Source organism: Cervus elaphus, chromosome 20 (genome assembly GCF_910594005.1).
Source record: "Cervus elaphus chromosome 20, mCerEla1.1, whole genome shotgun sequence".
Lineage (NCBI taxonomy): Eukaryota > Metazoa > Chordata > Mammalia > Artiodactyla > Cervidae > Cervus > Cervus elaphus.
Genome location: NC_057834.1, coordinates 84,399,815 through 84,423,986, shown reverse-complemented (window position 1 = coordinate 84,423,986; position 24,172 = coordinate 84,399,815). Strand labels below are relative to the sequence as shown.

General features: G+C 33.5%; 1 protein-coding gene across 13 annotated transcripts in view; it reads left to right on the top strand.

Annotated features, from left to right (window-relative positions):
* ADGRL2 (adhesion G protein-coupled receptor L2) overlaps positions 1 to 19,309 on the top strand; it is a 295,989-nt gene extending 276,680 nt beyond the window's left edge. For 6 of the 13 annotated variants that reach the window (XM_043877653.1, XM_043877651.1, XM_043877652.1 and 3 more), the window contains 6 exons: positions 6,712 to 6,803; positions 8,615 to 8,783; positions 11,360 to 11,488; positions 12,038 to 12,134; positions 13,827 to 13,955; positions 17,282 to 19,309. In XM_043877653.1, coding sequence (XP_043733588.1) covers positions 6,712 to 6,803; positions 8,615 to 8,783; positions 11,360 to 11,488; positions 12,038 to 12,134; positions 13,827 to 13,955; positions 17,282 to 18,036 — 1,371 coding nt within the window. In that variant the 3' untranslated portion in view covers positions 18,037 to 19,309. Of the gene's footprint in view, positions 1 to 6,711; positions 6,804 to 8,614; positions 8,784 to 11,359; positions 11,489 to 12,037; positions 12,135 to 13,826; positions 13,956 to 14,192; positions 14,275 to 17,281 lie in introns of all 13 variants that reach the window. The other 7 variants (XM_043877657.1, XM_043877656.1, XM_043877655.1 and 4 more) reach the window with 5 other exon arrangements.
* Positions 19,310 to 24,172: the final 4,863 nt, after the last annotated feature.

The window sequence follows — 24,172 nt, the reverse complement described above, 5'->3', positions numbered from 1 at the left end:
AGTAAAGGATGTTTTATTATGTTGCCCATTTATAGTGAGAGCCTACTATTATTTTATAGCCTTGTCATTATTATCTTCTACCAAATCATTTATATTGAGATGTGAAGGGCTTTGGGGAACAGTGTTCTCAACTTAAAAAACAAAACAAAACAGCAGGTAGCAATCACAGTACAGATCCTTGGAGTAATTCTCCTTCAATTGCTTTGCCCTCTAATCGTCCCAACATAGAAAGACAAAGAATTGTATTGAAGTGTAAAACATTATCTCAAATGTAACCTAAAGTGAGATATATGATTTTTCAGCACATGCTTGTTTAGTATTAATGTGTGTGTGTATATATGTGTGTATACATATATACACACATATATATCTCCTTATGGTGATATAGGTCATTTAAAAATCAGTGCAGACACACTGTAGCAAATTACACAAAATAAATTATATTGTATACTACCCTTTTAAGGAGTAACAAAAATTACATATTGATATTCCTAGAAAGCATAGTTTTGTATTTCCAGCTTTCAATTTTGAATTGAAATCATGTAACTTTAGTAGTATTAAATAAGTGTACATTTTTAATCATTTTCAATGAAGGAAAAAAAAAAACATGTTATAGGAGATAAAACTTCCTACTTCTGTATTTCTATAGGATGTCTTGCCTACAGGCACTAGAGTTATTATATCTATGAGAAAAGTGCTTGTAAGTAATGAGCAGTGGGAAACCATTAGTATGCCTGAAATAGTTTAATGAAAGCTTGGATCATGACACGTCAGGAGCTGTTCTTATCATTTGGACAGCTCCATCTGCATCATTAATAATTAATTCAGTTCAGTAAGAGTTCAGCTCACACACTCATTTAGAAGTCTTCCTCTGAGAACACCTCCCTGGCTGCTAGTCCCAGGGAGAAATAGGTTTCTGCTTGGCTAACAGCAAAGATCTGGAGATACAAGTGCAGTTTTAGAGTTGCATTTGCTAGGTAGCAAAAGCTCTAGGGAGGACAAAAAGGGTCAGAACATGTGCAGTTCAGTTAGGTTACTTCAGAGTGGTGTTTCTGTTCTTCTGTCTTATCATATCCATGTCAGCACTGCAAGCTGTGGAATGAATTTTAAGCTGCTAAGCTCAGACGGATATGATTCAGTTGAGCAGGTGGATGGCTTTAAAACAAACCGTGCACTTCTGTAATCTATGGTACCTTTTCCTTTCTGTAAACTTCTTTGTATTTTCATGATCATCAATGTGAGTGAGAATTAGCTAAGCCATATCATCAAGTAGTGATGAATTTTATCAGCAAATTACACTGGCAGAGTGTTTTAGCAGTAATTTATGAAATTATTTTGGGGGGATAAGGAGGAGAGTATTATTTATTATTAGAAGAGAAAATGCCCTGTTTAGCAATTTAACACTTTTTAGCTGAAATTCTTTTCAATTTGCTTTCACTCTTTCACATAGAATTCCATTAAGAGATACCTATCTATTTACCTGTGTACACACATAGAGAGAGAGAGCAGAATTAAAATCTGATTAATTCCTGGATGAGTTGCTTCATCTCCAAACTTAATCTTCATTATGGACATTTAGGCTGGTGAATTAACATAAAACATGTAGCACAACTCTTTTACCTTGTACTTACTAGAGGCTTCTACATGAATGATTAGCGACATATATACCAGCTGTAGACAAATCTTTATGTACATAGCTGTAACTCCATCTTTTTCGTTTCTCACTGATGCATAACACCTTTCAACTTATCCCAAAATACTGTGTTTAGACTTAGTAGCATTTATGTTGGAAAGAAAAAGAACATGAGGTAAAAAAATGGTTTCATTGGACTTGAAGTGATAACAATAGTGGTTGGATGGTGAAGACAATTCTTCTCATCCTTTTTGCCTGCCTTCCAGTGGAAATAGGGAGAAATCCTCATTGATGGTTGTGATTTCATTTGTTAAATGCATAAGAAAGGCAGGAAAATCAATCAGAAAGAAAAAAGCAAGGAGAAAGAAATCACATACTCTAAACAGAAAAATAAAAAGCACAAAGGTATATGGCTGGAAATAGCCATTTATGTCATAGGGAAAATGCTAAGACGAAAACACTCAGTATGTCATTTGAAACTAAGGTTGTCAGTCTTCAGGTGACTGTTTTGAACAACAGATTTTGTCAGAGATGTTTCTTTTTGCCCCTCTGTTTCTTGTTTTGATTCACATAATTATGTTTTAAAAGAACAAGAGTAGAAAAGAAAAAAAAACTATTGAAATGTCTTATTATACAAAATTATGACTTATTTGAATGCATTGCCTCTTGAGAAAGATCATAAGAACAATTTTTATCAATGACACTAAAAATTAGCATTTGCAGTTTTAGACACTGGAGAAAATATGAGAACTTTAAATCAAAATTTTAAAAATTTGTTTATACTTCAGTAAATATTTTGTTTAATTTCAGAAAATATTTCACTCATGTATTTTGGTGATAATGTATTAAAATGTTCAATTCTTAGATAGTAGAGTTTTTTTTTTCAGAAATAATATATATTAGTGATTTTTAATGTGGCATTGAAGAAAAATACTTCACACTTAGCATTTTTGCTTTTATGATTCACAATAAGTCTTGCATGTCTTTTTCCATAATTTGTCTTAAAATAATGATATTATATCCTGTTAAATATACCATTGCCTCATTAATTGTGTATCGTCATAATTCAGAGATTAAATTAGTGTCAGATTTAATATTAACTAAATTTCTTAGCAACCTGACTACTAGTGCCTTGGCTAAATTTTTATTTTCAGTTTCTGTAAATTAGAGAATTCACAGGCACTTGTGAAAGAATCTGATACAAGAATTCTACTGTGGTTTTATGATTATTTCTCTAGGATTTTAGATTTTCTTTTTTAAATAGACTCACTTTAGGAACACCTTTTGGAAGCAATTTTAAATAAGTTAGAAACAACAGGTTTTTTTTTTTCCCACTAGGATTTTATTGGTTTGTGTGATATTTATCTGTGTGTGCATATAACTAGCACAATCAGGTTTAAGAAAACAGAACTATTCAATGTACAGTTTGGCTAGTAGGAATAGTGTGTGGGCATTTTAGTCATTTGCTGATTACGGATGGTAGTGTTTTGCAAAGGGAATGGAGAATTGGTTATTATGGCAAGTCCATCAAATGGGAATCATTTGAGAAGCACACCTTCTTATGTCATTCATACAGGATTTTATGTATTAATTTTATATATTAATTAATACTATATAAATTCATTTATCATCTCCTATTGATTTGTAATTAGATTACTCTTTAGAGAAGTGGAACCTTTTAAAAATTTACAAAACTCTTTGTATAGTATATCCTTTTTTTGCTGGAGATTCCTAATTTTCTGAACCAGAATAAACTGGCCTATTTTATTGACAAGATTGGGCCATGGAGCTAGAAGACAGTATATTGAATCTCTGTTTCAGTATTAATACAGCATTGACACTGTATTAATAGCAGCTACCTAGTCTTTGGCAATATACTCAACATCACGAATTTGTAAAATAATCAATTCAGTGGGTTTCCCAGGTGGCACTAGAGGTAAAGAACCCACCTGCCAGTGCAGGAGACCTAAGAGATGCAGGTTCAATCTTTGGGTCGGCCTGGAGGAGGGCATGGCAATCCACTCCAGTATTCTTGCCTGGAGAATCCCATAGACAGAGGAGCCTGGTGGGCTGCAGTCCATGGGGTCTCACAGAGGTGGACACAACTGAAACGACTTAGCACGCATGCACTTCTGGAATAGGATTATAGGTTTTTGGTGCTGTTTCTTTTTCCCTGTAATTTTCTGTATTGTCTGAACTTTATGTCTTGTGCATGTTTGCGGCTAGGAAGAAACACTGAACATATATACATTAAGAAACCCTCAGTAGGGGAAGGGGAAAAGAAGGGGAGATGTTTTTCAAGGAGTAAATGAAATATGTTTTCTGTGGCAGTTCCAAATTGGTTAGTTCTATCCTAACAAGAAAAAAATGTCTTTGCATCATATTTAAGCTCTATTTTTACATAGATACACTTCATTTTTATTTCAATTTTATTAGAAAATGAGCTAGTTCTCAAATAACTGATTTTTTTTTTGCTTGGTTTTTCTTCATTGAAAAATATGTTTGAATGGATTCACCCCCACAATTTCACATTTTCTACTCGTTTTCTTTTTATGGCATAATACTCGATACATCCATATTTTTTCACATTCACATTCTTTTCTTTCCTTGTATTAGTAGTTTTGACGTTACAGTGGATAATATCTTTTCTCTTTTTTTCCCATTTATTTTTATTAGTTGGAGGCTAATTACTTTACAGTATTGTAGTGGTTTTTGTCATACATTGACATGAATCAGCCATGGATTTACATGTGTTCCCCATCCCGTTCCCCCTTCCCACCTCCCTCTCTACCCGATCCCTCTGGGTCTTCTCAGTGCACCAGGTCTGAGCACTTGTCTCATGCATCCAACCTGGGCTGGTGATCTGTTTCACCCTAGATAATATACATGTTTCGACGCTGTTCTCTCAAAACAATATATTTTCTTTCCTTAAATATACTACTATTTTATTCCTGAGGGGATAATTAATATGCTTAGAAAATAATTAGCTCCAAACTGTGGCCCTTTGTGCTTTGGAAAATTATTTAAGAAAAAGTGTTAGAGTGGAGGGGCAACCCTAAGTCTGGAAGTTTGTAATAAATAAATGGTTTCATCAGGATGTTCAAAAAGAAGGGTCAAAACGTTTAAATGATTTTGACTTTGAAGCTGTTAAGGCAGCCATTCTTACCTAAGAGTTGTAATCAATTTGTTTCTTTAAATGGGTTTTGGTTTGTTTGTTTTTAGGATATGTAGAGTACTTGTTTTTAATCATTCCTAAATTGCCCTGGTTAAGGCTTACTGTTACATAAAATAAAAAATAAAAACATTGCTGATTTTGCCTTTACAAAAATTATAGAGATAACTGTACCATGATTCTTTAAAAACCAAATTAAATATTTATTGTACTATCAGAAAAATCTCCCTAATTTCTCAAAGGCAATAAATTGTGTCTTACCCACAATACAATAAGCACATTCTTATGTAGAGCAGTAAGGTCAATAAATATTAGTTGAATGAAATGCATGATACTGTAATATCCCTGAAAATGTAAGCCTTTATTTATATATGACTAACTGGACTTTATAACCTCCAGAATACAAAGCTAGAATTTTTTTTTACAAAATTATTTACTTTTTCTCTAGGCCAATATTTTAAGAAATTAATTTTTAAGTGCTTTTTTAAGTAAAGAGCTTCTTTTGTCTTCAAGTAATTAACATCAAACAATGGAATGCTATCTGCCAGCACTTGCAGATTATTCCCATTAACCTCATTTTAGTCCTTAAGAGGAAATTCTACATCTAAGAGAAATAACAAGGTGCAGTAGACAAAAGGACTGATATATGGCTTAGATTAAAGCTTTTGCTCTGTTCCTAAATTCATTAGAAAGGACTTGAAAATTTTCTTTATTGCCTTACATCATTTTTCCTAATTATAAAATCAGAAGTAGTGATGTATGAGTAAAATAGTGTTATCATTTTATCAGATGGTTTTGTGACTCAGTAAAAACTATGTTACTGTGACAAAGTTATGTGGATTATTTACCACTAAGGAATTGCTTTTGTCTTTACATATTTCTAAATATACCATTTGTGCTTGCACTTAATCACAGTGCTCACAAAATAACTTCATTTTGTCTTTTTAAAAGTAGTATTCTGAAGTAAATAAAATGTGGAAAAAAAAAACCCCAATAGCAATTTAGCATAGTTTTATTTTTGGAGCATAAAAATGGAACTGCCTTTACTCCATGCAGCATTCTGCCAGGCTTCCATAGAAGCAAATGGAAATTACATATCCCTAACTCTTCTCAGTCAAAACACACCCCTTTTTCTTCTGAAGTTCATTCAAGTTGATTCCCCAGACTGTTCTTCCATGTCAGGTTCCATCTTCCCCAGTTAGTAATCATTGCATAACTGAGTGTTTGGAGGGACTCAAAACAGACTTTCTTCAGAATTTACCTACTTCCATTCAATGTAGAGACATCAGGAAAAAAGAAATGATGTCCTTTAACACTTAAATAGCAAATAAATTTATATTTTTTAAAAGTTATATCTTAGTTTATATAACCAGGGACCACATTTCATAAGTTATCTCATTTGATCCTTAAACATTACCTTACAAAAGGATTGTTCAAATCTTATTTTCCTCATTTTATCAGCCAAAATCAAGAACTGACTCTCAACTAAGTTTTAGGGTCCCAAATTCAGAGATATTTCCATTATAAACTGCATAATGTAAATGCCCCTTCTAAAGAACTCACTTCATATTTTCATTAGATGGTGTTTAGCCCTGGAGTACCTCTAACTAAAGACACTAGGCTTTCTAATTTATTTAATCATCACCACATGATACTTATTTAATGAGGTTGCAATTTCATGTCAAATGATCTATTAAAAAAATCAGTCATACATGGCCAGAAAATTTTTCATGTAGACTCAACTTGATCACTGCATAAGTAATGATAAGTAAACTAAAATTGAGTCAGTGTCTACCATATACTCATGTTATTGATATTTAACTGCATTAACCCATTAAGTATATTGTAATAATGTATTTAACTTTTTCTCATAGTTATCTAATTCTTTCTTTATTTGTTGTAACAGCTAAATATTATCTTTCTGGTGATCACATTATGCAAAATGGTGAAGCACTCGAACACATTAAAACCAGATTCTAGCAGGTTGGAAAACATTAAGTAAGTATTTTGTATTTTAATTTTAGTGCTTGACATACTAAGTGAAAGATATTCTCCACAGTGAATACATGAATACCATCTTTCAACTGTAGAAATTATTCAGAATGAAATTTTACTGATCAAGTTTGAATCTCACTGTTACCATGTCACAGACAATGGTCAGAAATTAGATAATTTCTGTCATGATCTAGAGCCAAAAAAATGTTTTAGTGCCTTCATGGAAATTCCATAAACTAGCAATCTCATTTAAATTTAAAATGCAGTTCAAAATGATGTTCCTGTTTGCATGACTGATATGATTATATTAAGTTTGTTTTGTTAAATGACTTTTTGATTTAAGGATTCTGAGCAGTTTCTACTTCTAATCCTGTTTTCCTAAGAGAATTTGCTCCATTACTATTGTTAACTTGGAGATTATCTGTTGTTTTCATGATAATTAAATAAATGTTTACTTTAATTCAGGGTTGAAAAAACGGAAATATCAATGGAAAAAGTGCTATCCAATTACAAAAAATCGATAGCTGTTGAAAAAAATTGATAGAGTTTTCAGTTATTTTTTAAAATATGAGTTAATTTAAAATCTGAGGAGATATTGTTCAAGTTGGTTATAATGGGGTATAGAAAATATTTTAAATGTTAAAAATGGCAGATTTTATAGTAAAGGTAATTTTTTTTAAATTAGGTGTTTTAGATAGGTTAGTGCCAGCTTCATTGCATGTTGCATGGTAAGAGAGAGAGCTAATCTTTAGCATCTCTCTCTTTTCTTCCTTTTCCTCTTTCTGTCTTCTCATCTACACCAGTAATTACCGTGTTTGTGATGGCTACTATAATACGGACTTACCTGGGTAAGGTAGAATGCTACATTAACAAATTTATGGCATGATTTATATTTTTACAAATCCGTCAATATCATGAATTGCCCTTAACTTTTAAATTATTTTGGAATATCTTATTTGCTAGAGTATTTTAAACTATAATATGCCTTTATTTTTTTAATTGCTTGCCTCTGCATTTTGACTTTCTTAATTTTGACTAATTTTATAAAATATATAAATGCTTTCTTATTACTTTCTATTTTAATTCTGTCTAATAATTTTGTTTCTCTTTTCTGCTTATAATGCTTTCTAGCTATGAAGATAATAAGCCATTTATCAAGTAAGATCATTAGTTAGACATGGAATGCACTGACTTTAAATCCTTTCATTCCGTCCTATTTTCTACAGTTCTTTTTTCCTTAAGCTATTCATGATGAAATCTCTCCAAAATTATTTTATTTTGAAGTTGTTCTCATGTTTTTGTCCCATTTCAGCTAGGCTTCTTCATGCTTTAGTTATAAAACCTTAGGTTCACCTAAGATTAGTTTCCTAGAATCTGAAGTTCAGGTGTTAAGTGATTATCTGCCATTTAACCTTTCTGTATGTGTCACATTATTCAGTGTCATGAGTGCACCACAGGACTGAAAATATAGGAGTAAGCTAATTAAGGACTCCTTAATTCCTTTTACCACAATGCACATAAAAGACAATAGAGTCATGGGGGTTAATTTACACCTTGTATTTTAATATAGTTTTCATACTTATTTATTCTGAATAAGAAAAGGTCATACCTGCTGTTGCTGTTTTCACTGGAGACTGCAGTACTAAATGCTATTGTTCTTTCTTTAATCAGTGAAAGGTTAAAGCCAAAATGCTGTTGAATTTGAATATGAACATAGAGAAAGTCAACTGCTACTAATGATATGCTAATATTTAAGTGTGATATGTGTTGTTCTCTCATTGAATCTGTTAATAAAATTCATTTTATTTTTTCAGGTCTTGGGTGCTTGGCGCGTTCGCTCTTCTATGTCTTCTTGGCCTAACCTGGTCATTTGGGTTGCTTTTTATTAATGAGGAGACTATTGTGATGGCATATCTCTTCACCATCTTTAATGCTTTCCAGGGAGTGTTCATTTTCATCTTTCACTGTGCTCTCCAAAAGAAAGTAAGTGAAAACTTGTTCTTTGATTTGAAAATAATACATTTAATAGAGATTTTAAGTTACCACTGGCATATTATTAATAGCATCATATTTTACTCATAAATTAATTGTAATGCAAGTCAGGAGGTTCAGGCTTCACATATAAGATATGTCAACACCAGTCATCTCTTGAATCTCAATTTGGCAATATTATAAACTAGATACTTGTAAGATTTTTTCTTTGAAGTCTACAAAAATGCTTTGTGCAGAGGGTATACAAGATAAAAAAAAATTTAAATAATCTTGTTCTTTCTCAGTATAAGGAATACAGTAGTTCAAAACAAAAATTGAGTATAAGGTTAAACGGCATCAATTTTAAAAGCATAAGATATATAAGTATGAATATTAATGTTGCCTTTTGAGTAATTTTGAAAGAATTTAAAACCCAATAATTTCATATTTCCCATCTTATTATTTTGTCCTGATTTAATGTTAAGTGGAGTCAGCAAAAATGATTCAAAAATTAAAGTTGCAGATGAAAAATTTTAATCTATTGTAAGATGTAAACCTAAGAGAATAAACTAGCTGCCATTTAAGTTTAAAATTTCCATGCCTTTCACTAGGTATCATCCTTTCCCTGTCTGCATACCTAATGTAGTCTTTTTATTCTGTTATTACTAGTTGGTCACTAAATTGAACAGAGAAATAGAATTGTGAAAGTGAAAACTATTAAGTTTTCAGTCCTGACAAGATGATAGTGTTGTTACTTCCATCAGCTCGGAATAAGCTATAATTTTGAGATAATGACAGTGGAATGTGCAATACTGACAGATAATGTACATTCATAGCAATATAGGCATTAGGCAAAACCAACACCAGAGGGTATTATTTGGATAAAATACCATTGTGATTGCCATTGTCTTGGTTATATAGCATTTCAGAGCAGTTAATAGCCATTAAATGTGCAAAAATTTTTTTGGTGTATCATGTCTTATTTAATAACACTGAACTTTAACTTCCTAAATATTATACAGGTATGACCTTGTAATTACTTTGGCTTTTAAATATTTTCTACGTAGATGAGCAGGTTATATACATGCAGATGATCATCATAACTTCTGTCAGATGTTTTTGATAAAGCATAAACTTAGCAGAAAAAGAATGACATCATCATTATTTCCTCATAGGGTTTGTGTATTAATTTTGCAGAGATATTGCTGTGCTTGTTAATTAACAATTTTCTCTTTTAAGTTATTGTGTTTCACTTCATTTGAACAAGTTCTACTTAGTCTTGGATACGTCATACTGGATATTGCCATGATGAGTTGTTAGAACATAATATAAGATGATTTAGTTAAAATCATGGTTCTAACTGCTTGAGTGAGTATATTTAGACAAAGAAAATACTTTGAAAGTTCAACCACTTTGTTATTTGTTCTAATAGCTATAATTAAATAAAGCTAAAAGAATGAAAATGAAAGTGCACTTAGATTTTAAAGGTCATTAGTGACTTTAATTCTCTAGTTTCCCAAGGAATAAGTGTCAAGAGTTTTGGTCTTTGCAGTGACAATGGTCATAGAACTATGATCTGCAGGGAGGAGGTGTGGAAGGTTGTCAGGGGGCTTTGAATGTGTTTTGAAACCTACTAGAAAAAAATAATTTCATGTGCAGCCTTCCATCCTTCCTCCTTATAATTTCAAAGTCTGGCTGTTAGCTACATGAAGCATATTTGTATGCCAAGATATAGCTTCACAGAATCCAGAAATATCCCCCACTCCTCCCAATTCTTGACCACCTAAGTGGGGCCCTATTATTTAGCATTGCTTGGACTCCACTTTTTAAACTGTAGTCTTTCATTTAGGCCTAAGAACTTTTCTATCTATTCATATATCCAAGCTTCAGGGGAAAAGGGAAATTACATGGGTAACTCATTAATGTGAATGGAAATTGCATAAATAGTTCCCTTATGTGCTAATGAAGTGAATAAGCATCTCAGACTCTCTACACTAAGTGTTAGAGCTAGACACATCAGAAAATGAAGAAAACATTCCATCCTAATTAATGGCATATGTATCAAAGGACATTATTTCCCCTTTATTCTTGTGCCAGTGCAGTCTTTCATTATAAAGAAGTTACCCACAACACTGCAATCCAGTAAAAGAAGTTTATGTGTTGACCTACCTAAGAGGACATAAAGCATATGAAACTTAAATGACTGAGTTACAAGTGGTTAAATGTAATTAAGCAAGGAAAATACTAAGTTTTTATCCTATTTTCTTGGCATGAGATAGAAAATTGGGTTGACTAAGGCTATTGCTAGAATAAGGCTTTTAAAATATTACCATTGTATTAATTACATTCGTACAATAATAACAGGGTAGAAAGCATATTTCTACATGTTATATCACACTTTAAAATCCGACTGAACTGTCTAGTGGACAGAGGTGTTTTTCCGATTACCAATTCAATTGAATTTGATTTTGTAATCTCCATGGAAAAGGGTTAGTGGAACTTTTCATCTGCTCTGCTCATTTAATTAGAGAGCAAGAGGAGCAAGTATGTTTATATTAACCCCTCGGTCTCGTGGTTATTCCATGCAGGTACGAAAAGAATACGGCAAGTGCTTCAGACATTCATACTGCTGCGGTGGCCTCCCGACTGAGAGTCCCCACAGCTCGGTGAAGGCGTCCACCACCAGAACCAGTGCTCGCTATTCCTCTGGCACACAGGTAACAAAGACTCTGACAGCATCTTTAATTAACCTTCTCTATAGAATGCCTTCTGAGACATGTTCTGTTCAGATGCACTAATTGTCTTCTCAGTATAATATCTAGGTAGCAAATACTTGCCCTCTTAGTTTTTTGGTTTTAATATCTTCTGAAGTATTTCTGCAAGATGTTTCTTTAGGTATAAACATCCTTTTTCGAGAGCTATACTTCTTTAAGAAGTATGTCATAATAGTTTGGTATCCTAAACTCACATAATATAGGACTCAGGGAGCATTCAATAAACATTTGTTAGTCAACCATCATCTCCACTTTAAAAAAAGATGATAATTGAACATTTCTTTAAGATTAGAAGATTAAATACTCCTTAATAAAGAAGCAACACAGCAGTATAGACTTCCTAAGTTTAAGAACAGAATCAATACACTTTTTTTTTTAAAGTCAAAAGATCATCTTACACAGATTGTTTAAGGTAAATTTTTGTGTTTCTTTACTGTAAGGTAAGCTTGGGAAAGCTAACATAACATGTGTCTTGCTATTTTATGTTAATAGAGTCGTATAAGAAGGATGTGGAATGACACTGTGAGAAAACAATCTGAATCTTCTTTTATCTCAGGTGACATCAATAGCACTTCAACACTTAATCAAGGTCAGTTACTAGGAAAATTTGAGTTTACTATATAAATTTTGCGCCTTTTGCCAATTTACAGTATTTCTAGAGGAAACACTGACTTTTTCTCTCAAATGAGTTTATATCATAAGCTCTTTCTTAAACCTGTTGAGTCATCTTTTATCCTTTATTAAAGTACATATAAATTCTTTTTATTCAATAATGTAATGCAAAAAGTATAATTTCAAACTCCACATTAATAGAGTAAGGCTGGAAAACGTAATTTCTGAGAACATACTTTGCCACAGATTAAAATATGTTCCTAGGGATACAAATTATTCCTTTCTAAATGTACATTTATGAAAATTTTCTTCTTAAAAAATTAATATAATTAGAATAACTACTGCTCACATTAAACAGTGCCAGTTTTGTAGTAAAAAATCTTATTTGTAAAATTCTTCTGTTTTTATATTTCTTTCAAAAAGTAAATGTTAAAAACATTTATAGTAACTCTTCATAAATAATTAAAATATGTGAGAACTTACAAAGTAACTTTTACATTTGAATTGTTATTTTTAATGTGTCTACAATTATACTCATCACATAATCAGTATAATTCTAACTTAAATTAATATGGCAAATAAAATAACTTAGCAAGATAAGGACAAGTGCATCTACACACACACATTGCTGAGTACAAGCTTAGTAAATTTCAATTTATTATGAAAAAAATCATATATTATTTTATATGTTCTTAGAAAGGTAATTTATCAAGTAATTTCAGTTTTGATGTACTGTTATAATGTAATATATTTTATCACAATGGAATATTAAAGACGTTTTTCATTGTTGGCATTGTTCTGATGAGATTCTGTTTTAAAATGAAAAAAGCATATGTATGGCATCAAAACCAACTTGAATTTTAAAATATTTTTAGCCAAATTACATTAGCTATGCAAAACATATGTTTGATAAGTATTGAAAGGTTTGTAATTTGTCAATTAGAATGAGTGAAATGTGTGTTTATCCCACTGCTCTGATGTTTTACCTAATTCTGTTAAGATGACTGTCAAAAAGGAAATGAATTATTCAATGATTCATTTTTGAAACCTGGCAAATAAGATCATAGAAGGAAAAGTCTTGCTACATGGAATTGGTGAATGGTCTAATAATTCATTATACGCAGTCTCTCTTTTTCCCCTCAGCATGTGTGCTCTTGCATTTACTAAGAGAAGCTTGGTGCAATGCGTCATACTTTTTACGTGTTTGTGAAAGTTGTTTTTCCTCCTGCTTGTATCAAAGTTGGTATTAACACAGATGTTTTCATGAGGGATAATCCCACACCTGTAAATCCTGAAAGTTTGAGATTCCCTCTTTTGGGCTTCAGTGGTTAGGTTTTTAATATTAAGCAGTAACATCTCGAAACATAATGTTGATCTCTGTGCATTTAATTGCCATTTTTGTTTAACAGTGATTTTGTATAAATTAGTAAATGTCATCCTCAGCAGGTGTTTACTTGGGGGACTTAGAAAGCACCTGTGAATTATTGAAATTTAACTTTCCTCTCCCCTTTCTCCTTCAAATTAGTAGTTCAAATACTGTCAGAGAATTTCAGCAGATTTTCCTTTGCCAACTTATCCACTACCCTTGTTGAATACAAAAAGTACTTTACTGCAACTGTAACACTAAAACAAGAGAACTGATGTATCTTTTTCTGTTTCTTTGCTTTAGGAATGACTGGCAATTACCTACTAACAAACCCTCTTCTCCGGCCCCACGGCACTAACAACCCCTATAACACATTGCTCGCTGAAACAGTTGTGTGTAATGCCCCTTCAGCTCCCGTGTTTAACTCACCAGGTGTGCTTATACTTACGAATACAACTACCTTTCTTTGCTGCCAAACAGAGCTCTGATCTTTACCCTTTTTCTAGAATACTCAAGTTGCCATATATTTGTTATTATATCCTTAATTTCTCAGTTAAAAAGAATTATGGTATTGCCCATGCCAGGCTTCTAAAACTGCACTATATTATAGTATAGTAAAAATTCAGTCGTGATAGTATTTACAAATAATTATCCATGTTTTTGACACAGGTGGCATAAATCTTAATATATTATTACAGGACTGACATCACATGGTCCGAGAGCCCATCTTCAAGATTTATATCATTTAGAGGTATCCTATCTATGTAATATACTGTTCAGTTGACTCTAAAGCTTGCTGACAGAGTTTGTTTCTGGCATGACTTAGCTAAATAAAGATAATTTGGATGCCTAGGTATAGAAAACTGCATCCAGCATTGTCAATCTAACCACACTATAGTATAGTGCAGCTTTATGGTAGTTTTTCTTTTTGTCTTAAAAAACTTTGAGGATAAAGTTAGTATTAGTTAGTTTCTATCTGTAGTTATTTTGGGGGGAGGAGGAGAGATTGTCACTAACCCATCCTGTGTTTTATTATGTTTTCTAATAGCTTATTTACTGTAAAAATATATTTAATATTAACAGAATTTGCAAGATTTTGGTGAAAGTTATTACATAATTACTATTAGCATATAATCTTTATTTGTAATTGATATTTGCCACTAAATTAAACACAGAACTTCGTTTCCATTTTTTTCTTGAAATTCTTTTTTAACGTAACTGCAGCTTCTCTTTTCATTCTCTTGTTTTTCTTACTTTCCTTATGCTTTCCTCTAGCAACCTACAGAGAGACAAGTATGGGAGTAAAACTTAACTTTGCCTATCAAATGTAAATTTTTTCAGCATGATTTTTAACCGGCACAATTAAAACATAAGTAGCAGTCATGAAGTAGACTCAGCGGGCAAGTGGTTCACAATTTGCAACTCACATGTTTCCAAATTCAAACAGTACATTTACATGTACTGCCTTTTGTCAGTAATAGAGGTCTGTAGCAAATGCTGTTCATACTTAAGTACATGCAATGCTGAAATAATTTGCTTCTTAAAGCCTGAGGTACTGTCAACCCGAATGCTGAATAATTGACTTATCATTTCTGCATTCCCACAGTAATCTTGCTACAGGCTGTGGAAAGTCTTCCAGTGAATTACCTGAACTTGGGCAGAAAAAGTTGCCTCTTCAAAACCAGCCAAAGATGTGCTTAGATCTGCAGTATATCATAGAAAACACCTTTTGGATTATCCAGTATATATTCTTATATTTATTAAACAACAACACAAAGAAAGAAAAATGACAAGATCATACCTCTATGGAGGAAACAAATGCTAGCAACCGATCCCCGAGTCACTGTAATTTAAAACATCAAGTGTTTCCTAGTAATAGATCTTCTAAAATTTGTGGCACATATATGAATTTATAAAGCTAGTGAATCATGTCAACCAGGCTGAAGGAAGCCTTGCAAAGAACTATCGTTACTTCATTTTGTTATATGTGCCACGGAGCATAATACGAACCGAATTGTCAATTTTTCAAATGTAGAAGTTGGATCAGAATTTTTAAAATAGCGTGAATCAACAATATGATCCTTCCTATTTTCTTATTTTCTGCTAATGATAATTAATTGAGCAATTATGAGTTATTTATTGGTGTGACATTAAGTTTTCTAGGATAATCTGCAGCTTTATAAGTGGAGTGAGCACTAAAAAGGGAAATTTCCTATTTTTTCCAAGAATTAATTTTTTTTCCTAAACTCCTCCAAGCCTTGCATACAATGCAGCAGCCTCACAGTGGTCAGTTTCATTTCAATAACATCATTTCATTCTTTTTTTTTCCAGACCTATCTGTAGACAAGTGATTTTTTTCTCTAGGATTTTGAGAATGAATAACCTAACTTTCCATGGTACAGACCATTTAATTTTCTCTAAAACTTTTTTTTTTCATCTGCCTGAGAAGCACTGTGATGTCTTAGTTTACATGTTTATGTGTCTGTAGAAAAATACAAAGAGAGCATGTTACCATATTTTTTTTCCTCCTAAACCTCTTTTCATATCTTCAGCAGATGTATCCAATCTTTCATTCCTTTAGAGATAAAAATGTATTAGCCAAGGCTGACACCCTTTTCCCATTCCACAGTTAATACTTATCCTTGGTTTAATTTCTGTGACCCATATTTAAGAAATCTCCTAACATTTCTACGTTTAACCTCCATGCCCATGGTGTCTGTGGGCCAGTCTCGTATAGTAGACTCTGCTGGTTCATTAGAAGCTGTCACTGTGACTGATGCAAACTGCAGGGCTGCAGGCAAACTTTGACCATTAGAAGCCTGGGGCCATTGCTATTAGAGTGTTAGTACCAAAACAAAAGTTCAAAATCATAAGAAATATTCAATGAAAAAGCAAAAGGCTGCTATTGCTGGTAATCTAATTTGTTGAACCCTTGCTCTGACTAAGTTGCTGAGAAGCTTAGAAATTCTTCATCATGTTACAATAAATCATTTTACTTTTTTTTATATATCAGCTACTCTTAGGCCAGATAGCCTGAGCAGACAGACATGATGTGAGTTGTCCAAAGTGAGTCATTCCACCTGCTGTCTATCGTGTGGTTGGATGGTGCTTGTGGGCCCCTGGTCCAGTCAGTGTGAGAGATGGCTATCTTTGTTAAACATGAATTCTTTGTGTCTGTCCATTTCTTCATTTTTTTTTTTTTTACTTCATCTCCAGAAAAAGGAAATGTTAGAATGTTGTTTAAAGAGTTGCTTGCCAGTTTTGTGGGTTTATGTTGTACATTTGCCTTCAGTTTTTGTATGTGACTTATTCCCTTTTAATTTAGTGTTGTTTAGGACAAATTCTGTTAATTTTATTTTTACAAACCATAGTCTCGTACTTTAAAATGTAAATGTCACTAATGAATTGCTTTGCATTAACTATGCAAGGGCATGGAGTGAAGTCTTCTTTGTAAGAGTGTCAGAGATTTGACCAAAAATCAATTGATAAATACCGTCTCCTCAAAATTGATAAATCAACATTCTGTATGCCCTCTTCCCTCCCCAGAAAACAGTATTATTTTTTCACACTAGTTCCTGTTATCTAAGGGGTTGCAACTGTTTACAGTTGGGAACGCGGGAAAGCCTGACACTTTCCAAGTGTTAGCTTTCGAATACAACTTTGTCCTGAACGACATTAAAAAGTTTTGTTCTAAAGAAGTAACGAGCCTCTCATCAGGAACAGAGGCAGTAATGGGACCCCTCCCTTTTCTGTTTCAGGACATTCACTGAACAATGCCAGGGATACAAGTGCCATGGATACTCTACCGCTAAATGGTAATTTTAACAACAGCTACTCACTGCGCAAGGGGGACTATAACGACGGCGTGCAGGTTGTGGACTGTGGACTAAGTCTGAATGACGCCGCTTTTGAGAAGATGATCATTTCAGAATTAGTGCACAACAACCTGCGGGGCGGCAGCAAGGCTCACAACCTCGAGCTCACGCTGCCAGTCAAGCCTGTGATCGGAGGGAGCAGCAGCGAAGACGACGCTATCGTGGCAGACGCCTCGTCTCTAATGCACGGTGACAATCCTGGGCTGGAGCTCCATCACAAAGAGCTCGAGGCCCCGCTCATCCCTCAGAGGACTCACTCCCTTCTGTACCAGCCCCAGAAGAAAGCAAAGCCCGAGGGGACTGACAGCTACGTGTCCCAGCTGACAGCCGAGGCCGAGGACCACCTCCAGTCCCCCAACAGAGACTCTCTGTACACAAGCATGCCCAACCTTAGAGACTCTCCCTATCAGGAGAGCAGCCCCGACATGGAAGAAGACCTGTCTCCGTCCCGGAGGAGTGAGAACGAGGACATCTACTATAAGAGCATGCCAAACCTTGGAGCTGGCCACCAGCTTCAGGTGTGCTACCAGATCAGCAGGGGCAATAGCGATGGGTACATAATCCCCATTAACAAAGAAGGGTGTATTCCAGAAGGAGACGTCAGAGAAGGACAAATGCAGCTGGTGACAAGTCTCTAATAGTGCCACTAAGGAATTCCAGAGGCCACACGCAAGTAGTGAATGCAGACAGACTCCATTGGCCCTATGCAGCTCCCTGAAACTCTGCTTGAAGAGATGGCCCTGTTGACCTGTGGTTCTCCAGTGTAAAAAAAAGATGACTGAACCTTGCAGTTCTGTGAATTTTTATAAAACATAAAAAAACTTTGTATATACAGAGTATACTAAAATGAATTATTTGTTACAAAGAAAAGAGATGCCAACCAGGTATTTTAAGATTCTGCTGCTGTTTAGAGAAATTGTGAAACAAACAAATCAGAACTTTCCAGCCATTTTACTGCAGCAGTTTGTGAACTAAATTTGTAAATATGGCTGCACCATTTTTGTAGGCCTGCATTGTATTATATACAAGACGTAGGCTTTAAAATCCTGTGGGACAAATTTACTGTACCTTACTGTTCCTGACAAGACTTGGAAAAGCAGGAGAGATATTCTGCAGCAGTTTGCAGTTGACTGCAAACCTTTTACATTAAGGCAAAGATTGAAAACATGTTTAACCACTAGCAATCAAGCCACAGGCCTTATTTCATATGTTTCCTCAACTGTACAATGAACTCTTCAAAAATGGCTAAAGAAATTATATTTTGTTCTATTGCTAGGGTAAAATAAATACATTTGTGTCCAACTGAAATAGAATTGTCATTAAAAATAATTTTAAAGAGTTTGAAGAAAATATTGTGAAAAGCTCTTGGTTGCACATATGTTATGAAATGTTTTTTCTTACACTTTGTCATGGTAAGTTCTACCCATTTTCACTTATTTTCCACTGTATACAGTGTTCTGCTTTGACATGTTAGTCCTTATTCTTACATTTAAATTTCTTATTGCCAAAAGAGCGTGTTTTATGGGGGGAAAACTCTTTGAAGCCAGTTACGCCATGCCTTGCACAAATGTGGTGAAATCTAGAAAAGGTTGTGTCACCCTGTTTGTTCTTGAACGGGGGGCAGCGAGGGCACTGGGCACTTCTCACAAACTTTCTAGTGAACAAAAGGTGCCTATTCTTTTTTAAAAAATGAAATAAAACATAAATATTACTCTTCCATATTCCTTCTGCCTATATTTAGTAATTAATTTATTTTATGATAAAGTTCTAATGAAATGTAAATTGTTTCAGCCAAATTCTGCCTTTCTTTTCATCCCTTTGTGTAAACCTGTTAATAATGAGCCCATCACTAATACCCAGTGTAAAGTTTAACACGGTTTGACAGTAAATAAATGTGAATTTTTTCAAGTAGTTAACGTGCACTTTTATGTATGACATATAATTGGCTTTAATGCATGGCCACTTTGCCACCCAGCTCCCCTTGGGTACACTAGGTCCTTTCACAGTATAACCCACGAATATGCAAAAGAATACACTTCAGCTGCCTGATGGTTCTATATGCTGAAAAGAATATATTTGTATTCTAATTGCCAATTACCAGTGCACAAAATCTGGCAGATAGGTTTCAGTAGGGAAGTATACTGAAAGTACTTGTGTTTGTTGCATTGCAACAAGCCAAAACAAATAAAAATGAAAAAAAGGAGATGCATTGGAAATTCTCCAAATCTAAAAAAAACTTTTCATCAGTATTGAGAAGAAAATTCTAAAACATACTTTTAGAGTTTGAAGATTATAAGTATTCCTATAGGCAGCTATGGATGACGATGTTTTTTATCATGGGAAGGTTCAAAAATCATATAATTGAATCTCAACAAATAGATTTTTCCTGTCTACATCATCCGCATTTATACCAAATTCTTCTAAAGCTTATTGGTTCTCTCAAGTGCTTCCACCAAGTTAGAAATCACTTTATTTCATGTGGACACACTTAGTCATGCCTATTTAAAAAGAGTAATAAGAAAAATATTTTAAAGCATACTTATCTAAATGTGAATGTAGTAAGGTAGATACTATGTAATAAAATACTATCAACATTTAGTAGGGTCACAATGGAGGATTGTATTCACATATGGTTAATTCCTAACAAGTTGGAAATTGACCATAAAAATTATGTTAATATTCAAACAGATTTAACTGTTCTCTGAGAAGGGTATTCATATTTCCTTGGGTAAAATTCTGCAGGAATTTATAAACCTTTATCTGCTATAAGAGGACATTATATAATCAAGCATTTTAATTTTCTGTTTTGTTATATATTATCCTGTGCAAGTGTGAAATTTTACAATGTAATATTATCTGTACTTCCTAGTATACAGGCCAGCTATGGTTAGATTGGCTCAGTGATGAGTTGCCAAAAAAAAAAAAAAGGCAGCACTGATTTTTCAATTTATAGTATTTCTCTTGAGGCTGTTCTAAAACTGGTATGATGTGAACTAGTGCAGAAGCACTTGGTACTTAACTGGTTAATGTTCTCTTCAGCATAGATAATTTATAAGTCTTCATAATAGAGAATACAATTTGGAAGCTATCATTTATCTTTGCTGCTGAAACAATCTCTTTAAAATGAATTTTCTTTTAAAAATATATAAATGTTGCCTTAAATTCTATCCAGGATTCTCCCTAATACAGATTAATTTCTTAGGTTTAAAATTATTAATCTATTGACTGATGTATTATCAACCCAGTAGTTTCTTTGGGTCTGTCCATACTTCACCTGGATATACAATTTCCACATTCTTGTTTCTCTTTGTGGTAGTAAAAACCGTGAATATTTATAAAGTCACATTATTACACCTTATCTCAGGGACAGTTACTCAACTGGCCTATTAATAAATAATAAGGAATGATTTTTATTTATTTTAGATTTGGCTTGATAAATGTTAGTCCAGATTGATCACTTTTATTTTAAAATACCGGCTTGTGTTTGTTCTCTTCACCAGTAGAAAAAAATTATTACTTATACATTTGTATATATTCATCTTATAGGCTTTCAAAATTATTTATGTGGAAGATAATCCCTTAGAATCCATAAATTAGTTAAATATGTCAGCAGCTCAACTCATCCACATTCATTTGAGCCTAATTATATATATTAACCAGAAAAACAACAGCGACAATTATTTGACAGAAAGTCACTGTCACTATACTTCCCTCTGGAAGAAGCATCAGACACAAATTCATTGCCCAATATTAAGAGAAAAATTTGTGTGCTCTTGTCATATGGGTGTATTCAGGATGCTTGCTTTATGTATGTATTTAAATGATAAATGAGAAAATGTAATTTTCCATCAATTTAATTTTGAACCTCAGGCTTAAGGCTGACCTTTAAGATGTTCTCGTGGGATAGAGTGTTTTGTAAAAAACTTCAACTTAGTAAAATCTTTATTGCAGTTATACCCTTCTAAGTAGAAAAACTTAAAAGAATGCATACAAGTTGAATTTCTGAAATGAAACAGCTCTTCATATTTTATTGATAATGAAATTTTCTTTAAAGGCAATAATCCCTGCAGTGTTTTAAAAATAAAACTTAGTACCAAGATTTCACATGGTTCTGTGTTCCACATATTTCTCTTTCCATGAAATTGTTGTGTTAAATCTCAAACATTATGGAAGGTTGAATGTAGATGAACATTGCTTCACTGTGTAATACAATTAGTATGCTTTTTGGTGAAAATCACATGCTTCCTGCTAGTGAGTATCAAGTTGATTATGAATAGTCCTTCGATAGCATGTGTTGGCAGCCTGGAACATTAGTGCTCAAGGGTGAGTAAATACTAGTGGGTTTGGAGGTTAACTTATGACCGTACTAATTATCATTTGAAAGGTATAAAATGCAAATTTTCTGTCATGTCACTCTGAGTCTTTCTCCAAATGATTGTAGAGACACATTATGTTACCTAAATGCACCAAACAGAAAAACTTGAATGTTTAAAGATACCACATTTTAACCACCATGTATTTTACGCACTTTACTAGTACTTTGTTCCAAAAGGTATGGGGACTAATGGAAATTTCTGGACATTATCCAACTTCATTTCAAGGCGCTATGGGCACTGAGCTTTCAAGGCCACATATCTCTATCAGAGGGCATTAATAAGAAGCTGTAAGTGCACCATGTAATTAGACTAATTAAATATACTGTTAAGTGTTTTTCAAATATTGGCAATAGACCACCCCTCATCTCTTAATAAGGCTTTTTTTGAGTCTCTCTCTCTCTCCTGGTGGTGGTACTGTTTACTGAGTGTGAAGTTTCTCAGAAAGAAGCCTTTCAGATGTCAGTTTGACTTCTAAAACCTATTGTTTTAACTTGTATATTTTTTCTGAATTCACGCATTGTGAAATGCTGTTAGGTGTGCTAGCACTTAACATTATAAATCACTGTATGAAATAAGAAACAACAAAACAGGTAACCCAATATAACAGAGCTAACCAAACCCTTTACCATGGAAAAAAAAAATTGCCCCATGAATCTTTCACACGTTTTTCTACTACGTGTTTATTAAAGCTCTTAGAAATGTTTAAAAGGCATAGTTAATCTTAAGTAAACCAATGTTGGGTGAGAATAAGAGACTAGTGATGAATGATCAATTTTTGAATGGTTTTCTGAATATATTTTTCATAAGCGTTTTTTAATTGTATGTCAGAACTAAGCTTTTAAAAAGCGTTTTGGCAGTCAGAGCAACATGGCTTTTTTGTTTGATTTTATTAGGCAAAAAATGACTAATCTTTTGATCTTTTCTTAGAAAGCTGACAGCTACTATATAGAACACCCAGGAACAATGATAGGTATCAGAGGTATTGATTAGATGAAAGACTCATTTATGTTTCTCTCCTGAAATATCAATCTTAATAAATAGACGGCTTTTCGCCAAAACATAGCAGTAGTACATAGTAAAGCCTTTTAACACTGTAATAAAGAAGCTACAAAATTGCTGCCTAATTTTTAAAGATATCTCAGACTAAATGATTTTGTCCCATTTAATACTTTTCATAATATTGCAACAAAATTAAAAGTACTAGCACCTACCATTTAATAAATGCTTCATACATGCCATACTCTGAACTAAATACTTAAAATACTAAATACTTTATTGCACTTAATCCTCTTAAAAATCCTCTGAGAAGGGTGCTCATTATCCACTTTTGCAAAAGAAGAAAAATAATTTGCTCAAGACCTCTCAGCTGGTGATGGCCAACCTGCGCTAGCATCTGTTTGGCTCCAGAGTTTGTGTTTAACCAACACGTACCACCTCCGGTTTCACGCAGGGTCCCAAGCATATCTCATACCTCATGGACTGTTTCTCTGCTGGTAGTTAGAGAAGTTTGTTTGTTTTGAATCCATAGAGTTATAAAAGAAAATGCAGTTTAAAAAAAAAGTTTAAATAGGTCAAAGAGTTTCAGAGGAAGATACCCCAGCTAAAAGATAGTTTTACCTCAGATTTTAGAAGAGGGGCTGTTAGCTGGGTGGTAGTCAGATGTAAAGTTTATTAGTTACTGATTTGCTCCCTCTGGAACTAACTTAAAAGACAGTCATAAAGCATTTGTAGTAGGAAAAAAAAAATCACAAGATTTTGAGTCAGGTAATCCTTACTTGATCAATAATATAATACTGGTTGACCCAGTCAATCTGATCAACAATCACAAAAAATGAGAGAATTTATTCATGTACATGCTTTTTATTTTCTTTCAAAACTGAGCCATAACTATAATGGAAAAGGCATATGAAAAATCACAATATTTGATTTCTCTTCAGTTCTTTTAAAAATTAATAGTTGTGTTAAATAGTGTGTCTGTTTGAGAGAAACAGGGTGAATATATGTGCATTTCAAACAGACATTTCAAATTCATAGTCTAATTTTGTCTTTAAAATTTGGCCAGAGACCTTTCCTGTGAACAATGAAGAGCTTGGACTAAAATAGTACTTTTTTTTCCCCCCCAAAATAGTGTTCTGCAGAGCCTTGGAATTAAGTGTGTTGAGCTCAGGACAAGCAGATTAGGGATTCTTTGAGTTAAGCTGTTGCCTGTCTTTTACAGACAGGCATTATACTGAGCTTTATGATTTATTGCATTTGTTCTCACAGCTGTGGAGGGTAAGTGTTTTTACAAGTGAGGAAGCTGAGCCCCTACGTACGTCACCTTCACCAACTGCACAGCTGTGGGTGAGAATTGGATCTTACCTGGCTGCCCAAGCCAGACTCCTGGATTCTGCCTCCG